At 40.3% G+C, this 11,391-nt stretch overlaps 1 protein-coding gene across 1 annotated transcript; it reads right to left on the bottom strand.

Moving 5' to 3' along the window:
* Nucleotides 1-7,485: 7,485 nt before the first annotated feature.
* Nucleotides 7,486-11,308, bottom strand: LOC116263796 (uncharacterized). The gene is made up of 6 exons (XM_031643575.2): nt 10,914-11,308; nt 10,705-10,812; nt 8,295-8,456; nt 8,041-8,212; nt 7,877-7,950; nt 7,486-7,711 (listed from the first exon to the last, which is right to left on the bottom strand). Exons 1-6 carry the CDS (start codon nt 11,145-11,147, stop codon nt 7,631-7,633), a joined length of 831 nt encoding a protein of 276 aa, XP_031499435.1. The 5' UTR covers nt 11,148-11,308; the 3' UTR covers nt 7,486-7,630.
* Nucleotides 11,309-11,391: the final 83 nt, after the last annotated feature.

Below are 11,391 nucleotides of genomic sequence, written 5' to 3'. Positions count from 1 at the left end.
GGTTGCCTGAAACGTTGGTTTCTAGAGTTTTCCTCTTCCCCATCTGAGAGAGACCTCAAGTGCGCCGCAAAGACCCTGCTGCGATCTTCCCGTGCACCAGTTCAGATGGATTCAGGTACGCTTCCGCTTCAGTTTAAGGTTTTGTTTAATTCAATGATTTAGCATGAGCATGATCTTGTTTTGTTTAGGGCATATACATTTGGTTTTGTGTATGCATGAAGGGAAAAATCCCAACAATTGGTATCAGAGCCCATGTTCTTCGTTAAATCGTTGAATTTTTTTGGTGATTTTGTGTGTTCTTCTCATTCGGATGTTTCCCATTTTGGTTCTTCGGCTGCAAGTTTTAAAAAAAAAAAAAAAATTGGGTTGAGGGCGTGCAACGGAAGCCCTCGGGCTTCCGTTGCAGCCATCAGGAGGATCGGAGAAGGGGACGAAAGGATCGACGGGCGTCAGTTTGGGCGATGGCGGGCCTCCGGCCGTTGGGGCGCGTCCCCTCCTGCGGCCACCCAAGCAGTTGGGTGGCTTGTCGGTGCTCTCCGCATCTCTATTGCAGCCAAAACAAAAGAACAAGAAGAAGGAAAGGGGACAGCAGGGAAGGCGACGGCAGAGTGGGGCGGCGGGTTTCAGGCCGTCAAGGCGAGCGTCGGCCGGCCGTTGGGCGATGGCTGACCTCCGGCCGTTGGGCGACGGCTGACCTCCGGCCGCCCTGGCACGACCCGCCGGGGGGGGGGGGCCACCAACGAAGTTGGGTGGCCTCCTGGTGGTTTTCCCGCCGCTGTTACAGCCGCCCGACCATCCAGAAAATGGGCGGAAATCAAAAGGTGAAAACCAGCCGTTTCCGGCCGGTTTTCGGTAGGGGACGGCCGGCCATCGCGGCGGGCGACGGTCGGCCGTCCAGGCGGCACCTACCGGCGGCCACCCACGAAGTTGGGTGGCCTGCTGGTGGATGACCACCGCCCGCCTGCCGTTCGGCAGGCGAGCGGTGGAGGCGAGGCCCGCGACGCTCCGGCGGTCGAGCTGGGTCGGACCGGTTCGGGTCTTGATAGACCCGATCCGGATCCATAAGGATTTAAAAAAAAAAATCGTTTGCCGCCCGCCCGCGCCTCTGTGTTGAAGTTTTTCGGACCGGGTCGGGTCCTGTCGGACCAGCCCGTATCCATGCGGTTTAAGTTTTAAACGGTTCATCCTTGTCAAACCGGTTCTGAAAAGAGTCGAACCGGTTTGTTCGGTTTCAGACCGATTCAGTTTTTTTTTACCGATTCGAACCTTTCAGATCTGATTCGGACCATTTTGGGATCGGTTCATTCAGTTTTGGAACCGATTCGGGCCTTTTCCAGACCGGTTCATCCAGTTTTGAAACAATTCGGGCCTTTTCCAGACCGGTTCAGTTAGTTTTCGGACCGATTCGAGGCTTTTCTAACCGGTTCATTCAGTTTTAGAACCGATTCAGACCCTTTTCAGAACGGTTCAGTTGTTTTCAGACCGGTTCAGTGGACTTTCAGACCGGTTCAGTTGATTTTCAGACCGATTCAGGGCATTTCAGACCGGTTCATTCAGTTTTGGAACCGATTGTGGCCATTTTTGAACCAGTTCAGTGGGTTTCGGAACCGATACGGTCTATTTTTGACCGGTTCGTCCAATTTTTTGACCGGTTCAGCACTGTTTAGGGCTATGTGGGTGTTTTAGTTGTGGTTTAAGACCGATACGGGCCATTTTAAGGCCGATTCAGTGGTTTTTGACCCTCTTAAACACGATTATGGTACCGATTCATAATATTTTGGACTCTTTTGGTCCTATTTCATTAAACCATTTGGTTTTGGATTTAATGTAGGGCAAATTTGTATGTAATTTGGTTTATGCATCAGGTTTTGGATTCATGTAAGGCAATTTTGTATGTGTCACATCATTGAATCATTTGGTTTTGGATTCAATGAATGGCAAATTTTGTATGTAAATTTTAATTCATGTATATGTTTTGCATGTTTTAAATTTGTGGGTGTACTTTAGATGAATATTTGGATTATGAATTTGATCTTTGGTCATGTCTGTTGTTTGAAATGAGTAAGTTTGTATTTTATGTCGCCAAAGTGACCTCTGTTGTACGAATTTGCCTATTTTAAACATTAGATGATAGTATACTTGATCCATGCGGGCAATGGTCAACCCAAAGGAGGATTGTTGTTTAGTCAGGTTTAAGTATACAGGGCAATAAATATGTGATAATTTTTCAGGTTTCCATGTGAATAGCGAGTCAATCCAAAGATAGGCTCGTTGTTTGACATGATTAATTATCTATATTCATTGTTGACCAAGAATACCACTTGCAGTTAGTATTTCAATCCAAAGATTGAATATTAACGTTGCACCAGTACTTTGTGATGGGATTTAGGCCATTGTATTTAAATTCATTTATAGTTGTTGTTTCATCTTTGTACATGTATTGATTGTGAGCATGCTTTGGTTTGTTCTTTGTACAGTGAGTTCTGCTTATATGATATTTGCAAATTTTGAGTATTATTCCTTAGTTAAATTATTTGATTTTTATAAGTAAGAAAAGAAAGACTGTTAAGGAAGTTGCAGTTGACCAATCATCCGTTAAGAAACAAAAGAAGCATAAGGAATGCCTATCTGCTTCTTTTGCAAGGTGAAGATCATATGAAGGAGGATTGTATTGAGTATCACGCATGACGTGAAATGAAGGGTACACTTCTCACTTTGGTTTGTTCTGAGGTTAATTTAACTTCAGTACCCAGAAACACTTGGTGGGTAGATTCATGTACTACTACTCATATAAGTGTCTCTATGCAAGGCTGCCTAAATTGTCAAACGTCAATTGGTGCTGAAAGATTCATCTATGTGGGCGATGCCAAGAAGGTGAAGGTTGAAGCCATAGCAGATTTTGGGTTATTATTAAAGACTGGTTGTTATTTGAATTTGACAGAAACTTATGTGGTACCGTCTTTTAGACGGAAATTGGTTCCTATTTCCTCATTGAACAAGTTTGGTTATTATTGTTCATTTGGAGGAAGTAAATTTAAGTTGTTTCTGTACTCAAATTTGATTGTCACCGGTTCTTTGTCTGGTAGCGATAACCTCTATTTGCTTGATACAGTTGCTTCATATAATGAAACCTTGCATGTTAAGTCTAGTGGTACTAAAAGAAAATTAGCCAAAGAGAATTCAGCTATGTTATGGCATTGGGGACATATCTCTGAAAAGAGAATATAAAGGCTTATGTCGAAAGGAATTCTTGAGTCCCTTGATTTTTCAAACTTTAATGTTTGCACTGAATGTATAAAGGGAAAATAAACAAACATTAAGGGGTTATAAGTTTTATAATTCATTCAGTAAGTCTTTCTTTGAAAAGGAAAATGTCAATTTCTTTGAGGACATTGCCTTTGAAGAGGGACCTGAGTCCACTCTATTCAGAAGAAGGCAATGATGTCGATCTCCCTACTGGAGAACAAACTCAACAACCTCAAGAAAATCAAGCAGATGTGCCACTGAGGAGATCCACTAAAGAGAGGAGAAATACAATTTCAAATGATTTTGTCTATCTCCAAGAACATGATGTTGATATGGGCTTAATGGAGGATGATTCTGTCAACCTCCAGCAAGCAATAAAGAGTTCTAAATCTCTTAAGTGGATAGATGCCATGAATGAGGAAATAAAGTCCATAATGGACAATGACGTATGGGAAGTTGTTCATTTGCCTGAAGGTGTGAAACCAATTGGTTGTAAATGGATATTTAAAACCAAGAGGGATTCATTAAGAAACATCGAATGGTATAAGACACGTCTTGTTGTAAAGGACTTTACTCAAAAGGAAGGCATTGATTATATAGAGACTTTCTCTCTAGTTTCGTCGAAAGACTCTTTCAGGACTATAATGGCACTTATTTTGACTTACAGTTGCATCAGATGGATGTTAAGACATCGTTTCTAAATGGAGACATTGATGAAATGATATGTATGGTGCAACCAGAAAACTTTGTTTCAGGTGGTGCAAAGAAAATAGTCTGCAAACTCAAGAAATCCATCTATGGGCTAAAGCAAGCTTCCCGTCAGTGGTATTACAAATTTCATCAAGTTATAGTTTCATTTGGCTTTGAAACTAATATGGTTAATGAATGAATATACCAAAACTTCAGTGGGGCAAATTTATCTTTCTGGTTTTATATGTCGATGATATATTGCTGGCAAGTAATGATGTGGGCATATTGCATGAAACTAAGAAATTTTTGTCAACAAAGTTTGACATGAAGGATCTTGGTTGTGCATCTTTTGTATTGGGGATCCAAATATTTCGAGATCGTTCTCGGGGTATTATTGGATTATCACAAAAGGCCTACATTGATAAGGTGCTTCAGCGATATGACATAAAGGATTGTAAACCATGAAAGACTCCAATTGCTAAAGGAGACAAGTTTAGTCTCAAACAGTGCCCTAAAAGTAAAATCGAATCTAAGGAAATGGAAAGGATTCCCTATTTGTCTGTTGTGGAAAGTCTTATGTATGTTCAGGTTTGTACTCGTTTGGATATTGCATTTATCATTGGAATATTGGGCAGATACTTAAGTGATCCTGGTATGGATCATTGAGAAGCAGCCAAAAGGGTATTGAGGTACTTACAAAGAACAAAAGGTTTTATGCTCACATACAGGAAGTCAGACCAGTGGGAGATCATTGGGTATTCAGATTCTGACTTTGCTGGGTGCCAAAACAGTAGCATAGTATGTTACGAGGCATCCAATCAAGTTTTATGATTGCAGAATTTTGTCACGGGGCTGCGCATTATGTATAGTGTAGAAAGACTACTAAGGTTGTTGTGTGACAATAATTCAGCAGTCATGTACTCTTATAACAGCCACAGTTTGTCAAAGTCGAAGAACATCGACATTAAGTTTTTTGGGCTGTTAAAAAGAGGATACAGAATGGTCAGGTGTCTAGAGCATATTGGGACAAACTCCATGATTGTGGATCCGCTTACTAAGGGTTTAACACCTAAGGTCTTTCCCGAACATGTTGTTCGTATGGGGGTGTTATCCTTAGATGATGTGATGGTTTAGTGGGAGTTTGTATTTTGTTTGCTCTTATGTATGAACACATATTCAGTTTTCTGCAGAATAAAGTTTAAAGTTCTTTGGTTTCATTCTGTGTTTATGTGTTTGTGTTTTGATCATCATAAGGTTTTAAAGTTGGACCAGTTGAGAATAGACATGTTGTAATCACATTACATGTAATTCTCATGCTATACATCTATATCAGATCTATGTCATTGATTGTGTTAGTATTTGTGATCATTGAAAGTTTAGCTAATTTTAATATAGCGAAAGCCGCTTTGATTCTGTGTTGATATGGTCATGGACGAGATTGGTGAAAATGACGTTTAATAAGATAGCAATTATGAGCTCCTAAGGTTTTGTGTAATGTCTGAATGTATAAAGACATATTTGGCCCAAGTGGGAGATTGTAAGATCATTTGGTGAGCCGACATATGTCAATTAGGAATTTCAGACATTATGGCTGTCTTAACGTAAATATACGCTTAAGTGATTGCATTTTGGTATGGGTAATTTTGAAATGTATAGATACCAATACGCAATTACGGACTCTTTGATGGGCGGAATTCGTAATTGTCCTCATTATAAAATGATAGTGGTCCCTGGGGTCGTGCAATGGTTGCCTGAAACGTTGGTTTTTAGGGTTTTCCTCTTTCCCATCTGAGAGAGACCTCAAGTGTGCCGCAAAGACCCTGCTGCGATCTTCCCGTGCACCAGTTCAGATGGATTCAGGTACGCTTCCGCTTCAGTTTAAGGTTTTGTTTAATTCAATGATTTAGTATGAGCATGATCCTGTTTTGTTTAGGCATATACATTTGGTTTTGTGTATGCATGAAGAGAGAAATCCCAACACGGACTCTTCAGTTATGTTGGTGATGAGGACTTGTATTGCTACGATCTTTCTTTTGTTTTCGGGCTGTTATTTTGTTCTTCATTGCTATCATTTCACGTGACTGGTGTTCCCCATTTCTCAAGTTTCGTTGGCTTCTCACTCAAGTGAGAAAATCATAAGATAGAATCATAGATAACCATGAGCATTAATGGTTACAATACTTTGGCTCTGATATTGTAAAATGCAATCTTCTGCAAGCCCATTTGGTGCTTCAGGATTGTGGTGATAAGTACCAGACTTCTCTCTCTCTCTCTCTCTCTCTCTCTGAGAAACAGACCCAATCAACCAAATCGTGCTCCCTGTTCGGCCTACTCTATGAAACTAAGCAGTAAGACGGCTTGACAGTGATTAAATGCAAAAAAGTTGCTTAGTATTCTTTTAGCAGGGGTGGATACACGCAACTACTTCAAGGAATACATTGATTTTAAAATTCAAAGTGTAACGTCAACATTTGCACAAAGTCACGTACACAAAATTGTTCAAAGAAGATTTTGTATGCACAAAAAAACAGAATATAAAATTTCACTTCATGATGCCTTTATTTGTGGGTTGAATGTAACTTTTAAGAAGTTAGGTTATTTGCTTGGAATAACATCAAAAGCTAGATAACTTTCATGTGTGTGTGTGTGTGCTTATGTATAAGACATAGAGGGAGAGAGAGAGAGAGATCACAATATCACATATAACTGGATTTTATCTTTTCTAGAAATGCTCACTTTTCACCAATTGTTGAAAAATATTCACTTGTTTGAATTGTTTTAACAATAGAACGTCAACATTTAACTTTTCCTATATTCTAGATGTCAAAATCCAGTTTCCTTAGACATGCATTCTTTTCTACAAATGTTAATCGCCTATAATATTGAATTCATCTCTCTTGCCACTGTAACATATGTGGCTGTGTGTCTGAGTGTGAGAAATCTTCTTGATGAGTTGCATGCTTGGGAACTGGGAAGCCTTTCCTTGAGAAACTTCTCTCTCCGATTCACATGGTTGTAAAGCCTTCGTTTAAGACGAAGAGGTAGAACCGAAAAATTTAACGTATTTTAAAAACATACATATTGTCATACTATTTGGAAACTCTGTAAGGTCTTTGCAAACCTCCATGGCGACCACTATTATTATTGTTACTAACTGTATTCTCAGACTCACTAACTAGATAATTCATAGCTAAAGCCATCTTCCAATTTTAGCCATTCTCTGATCTCCCTTTCCCATTCATTAACTGCATGCTTCTGCAGCCAACACCATTGTTCAATTTAAGCTTAGTGACTAGCTCGTTCTTCCATCTGACGCAGTTCACCGCGACTTTAAAATGATTAAATCATCAGCTCATTAGGGAGAATAATTTCCAGATACCACCTAGCAAAAAAAAAACCGCGGAGGCAGAAAAATCCATCCCAGTCATATGGATAAGCAAGGTTCCTTAACCGAGAGGATCTACAAAAAGATGATGTAGCGGCTTCAAAGGCAAGTAGCTAACTGGAAACAAACTCATCCAAAGGGAAAGTCATATCCGCACATCATAATAGACAAGAAAACTTCAACTACTTCATTATCACATCATGCTATGGTAAGACCCATATTGTTTAAGCCAGGAAACAATTCAACTACCCGTCTGCAACTTTAGCATACGCAAAAAGAAAGATGTTCTTTTCTTCTGAAGATTAGGTCTCACTGATTCATTACTTTCTTGACAAATCCTTGAAACGAATTACCAATACCGGCTCCTACAGCTTCGGCAAGATATGCTACCTGTGATATCAAGAAATGCACATCAACAATCTGATTCAGCTGTGAAAGAAATTAGCTGAACTCTTGGAGGCAAAGAACTCAAGAAGAAACTCAACAACTAGCAAACAGCTGAATCAACTATGAGCGAAGTTCACAACCAGCAAAACAGCACGCAGAGATCATTACCTCCTGCACTGACTTCCGTAAGTCAATTGCATCTTTTACTCGAGCTTCTAAGAACCTCCAGGTATCACGAAAATCTGGTTCAAAGATAATCATGTTAAATCAGGATCAGGTGTCCTGACTGAAGGTATCATAACTAACCGAATTAGGTAGTATATTAAGTTAACCTGTGGAATGATCAGTCAACATATATAACTCGGTTGTGGAGTAAACTCCTCCTAGTCCAGCACGCTTTACATACCAATCAATATCTGAATCCTCATTGCCAGCAGCATGCCAAATTTCATCCACAAGTACAGCTCGCTGTTTAAAACTAGTTGGAATATTCATTGGTTGTGCCTAAACGAAAATGGATATGCTGTCACATTTAATGCAGCATAAAATTTTGTTGTTTTCATTTAGCAAAGACTTAAAAAGGTACCTGAATGCTTAACGCTTGAGGCCACTTGGATATGTAAGGTGCCTGCATTTCAAGCCGTATACGTATAAGTTTGGCAATGCGCTCACTAATTATCAAGTTTGATAGTTCCTTCTCCAACTGAATTCTCTCGATCAACTTTTCCAGGCATTCATCCATGAAATACTGCAGTAAACATAGCAATCATGCCTAAGCAGAGGAAAACAGTAAAGCCATAATTCCACGAGAAAGGATGCCACTAAAAGGATGTGATAAACACTGTTCACAGATAGGCCTCCATTCGCTTAATAAAAAGGAACTACCAAAACCAGATGCAAAAAAAGGACATATTCTGCTAGGTATTGATTATCAAAATGCATCACTATGAGAAACCATCAGAGATTGCAGAAGCACAAGCAACTAACTTTTATAAACTCCACCTCCTGCATAGCAATGCTTGCATGAAAAGCAAGTCTTTCCCCAGTATTATCATGATGAATATTTGAGAAGGGAGTGGCTGCTTCATAGGGGTTTCATGCCAGAGATAGCATTATGTGATTTTCCCAGAACATGATTTGTTGGACATTAGCTGCAGATGCTGTTGGTTTATCCTAAAAGGTTTCTGCTGGGCTAATAATTCTTCTTCTCATACCTCTCCAAGAGACTTTATTTTAGTTCATGTTTCTCTCCTAATCAGACAACGTTCAGTCTATGCAGAGTCCCATGTTTTGGCATGACAACTATGAGGCTGCTAGTTCTTTTGGAGTGAATGAACTATTCATGGGCCTTTTTGACAGCAGATATCATTATCAAATTTGCAATACATGACAATGTGGCCTACGCTTTCATTGACCAACAATTCTACTTTCTTCCATGAATGTGAGCCATAGAAATTACTGGGAGCAGTAATTTCTCTGAGATTTACCCAGTAATTTCTCTGAGATTTACATGCATGGGTATCATAAATATGTTGTCTCAAACCATTTATCAAAAAATGCAACTAAGACCTATGCTGTACTGGTCCAACAGTCATTTGAAAGAGGGAAACAGACTGAAGTGAACGTTATAATTTATTTGGTAAGATTGTGCCTCACATCTGGATAGACCAGAACCCGGTTTAGTGGCTTCTGGTATTAATCCTCATCTCGCATTAGGCCAATCCACACCTAACTATTTACATGTAACATAATGAAACTTTAGTAATTTCCTGCTAAGCTTATCATAGGACAAACCTGGTAGCAAGATCAGGATCCAATGCATCACGCCATAAATATCATTCAATAATAAGTTTAACCAAAGTATTACCACAAGCAATCATACACATCATCATCATCAGTGTGACAGATTAGTAACAAATTCAAAATTGCAGGAATGGCTTGTGTAGGCTCATAGTCCCCAAAATTGATTAGGAATTTCTACTTCTCTTTTTTATCCAACACTAGCCAAGAACCTTCTTTTACGCTGCAAACCACTGACAATTTGTAACTGAAAAGAAGACAAGTCAAACGCCACACTGCAAGTTTATCAATAGCAAGTAAGATTATCCATATCCTATTAACAACCAATTGAAGAACTATCAGTTAGATACTGTCAAGCAGATAAACAGCCATAAATTCCAAGTTTATTGCTCTCTTTTACTACCACTGAGCAAAATAAAAAGTTTATCCAGGATAAATAGTTAATCGATTTTGTATTCGGTAAAGATCTGAAGTTTTGGACCATGCAGTTCTCTTTACCTTGAGCAAAGCCACAACAGACAGCATTTTGTAGAATCAAATTCACAACCACCAAGAAGCTAGGGATAAGTACATATCTCATAGAACTAGAAGCATTTGTTAGACAAGGAGTCGGTAGATGGAAGGCTGGAAATGATCTCATTGAAGTCCGTTTTAGAGGATATAAGAAGCAATTAAGTGCACAGAAGCATGATGTAGGTGACTCGTAAGTGGTTACAAGTTGCAGGAATGAGTTTCAACGGCATGATAAATTGATAATACTTTGTGACCAATCATTCCCTTAATTATCAAACAGAAAGTCAATATAAACATAACTAGAACTCCAACATTCTGCAGAATAAAACGACAGGAAGAAGTAGTGAAACTATCAAGTGCTGAATGGACCATTTCTGTAGAGCCATCAAAAGGTCCAAGTCTCCAAGGCCTTCTTATTCTTCTCAACTGACCCCAAAAAAAAAATCCCAGATTAAATAGACTCTAAAAGAGAAAAAAAAGCGTCTGTCTCGTCTATCAACGAATGATCCAAGAATAAAGGACAAAAGAATACGAAGAAGGCTCCATTCCCCGACCAAATTCAATAACATAAAGATGATGAAGAAGATTTGAACATCATGATATCCAAGAAATCGACTAGTAAGGACAGGATAGAAATCTCATTCAGCCAGATCACCAGAATTTATGTTTCCCCGAAATTGTACCTCAACGAGAGCGGCCTCCTTCCTCGGAAACGATCCAACGATCGAAGGAGACAAACCAACATCTCGAGCACCAGAAATTATTGCTGCTTCGCTCCACCCAAGTTTAACCTTCAACACAAATTAAGAGGCCTGAGTGTCTCAAAAGCCAAAAAAACTCATAATCACAACTCAGAACCCAATGGGGGGTGATCCGGATTCCTCAAGCTTACGACATAAGGGAGAGCGGCTTGAAGGACCCTTGTGTGCTCATCTTTGGACTTTTCACCACCTGCTGCTTCGTGGTGCTTCTCCTGCTCACTGGAGGATGATGGTTCCTGTGCGGTGGATTGGTGGCCATGGGCGTGGGGGTCGGCAGAGAAATGCTCGACAAGGAAGAAAGAAGAAGACGGCTGGAGGTGGCGACGGCCGCCGCTACGCAGAGAGGCGCGCAAGACACCCAACATGGCTGAGCATCAGAAGAAAAGGATTCGCTTATTCTTCCCGCGTGTACCTGTGCTGGTATGCCTCCGCTGCTTCTACTCCTGGACTGGAGAGAGAGAGAGAGACTAGTGAGAGCGAGAAACACGCGTCCGGTCGTCCACCTTAACAACGGCAAACGAAGAGGCTGAACGGCCTTTGGGCTCTTGGACTCGGCCCCTTCGTGGCGGTTGAACCGATATCATCCGAGACATCAGCTCAAGTTTCGAC

Source organism: Nymphaea colorata, chromosome 11 (assembly GCF_008831285.2).
Source record: "Nymphaea colorata isolate Beijing-Zhang1983 chromosome 11, ASM883128v2, whole genome shotgun sequence".
Lineage (NCBI taxonomy): Eukaryota > Viridiplantae > Streptophyta > Magnoliopsida > Nymphaeales > Nymphaeaceae > Nymphaea > Nymphaea colorata.
The sequence above is the reverse complement of the archived record's forward strand: the minus strand, read 5'-3'. Positions and strand labels throughout refer to the sequence as shown.

What these genes read in the sequence shown, in the direction of transcription:
- LOC116263796 (XM_031643575.2), bottom strand. Translation starts at nt 11,147, where the DNA reads ATGTTGGGTGTCTTGCGCGCCTCTCTGCGTAGCGGCGGCCGTCGCCAC. An exon ending in GTTGACTGATCATTCCACAG is followed by an intron (nt 7,951 to 8,040) that starts GTTAACTTAATA and finishes TCTTTGAACCAG; the next exon opens with ATTTTCGTGATACCTGGAGG. An exon ending in TACGGAAGTCAGTGCAGGAG is followed by an intron (nt 7,712 to 7,876) that starts GTAATGATCTCT and finishes TTGATATCACAG; the next exon opens with GTAGCATATCTTGCCGAAGC.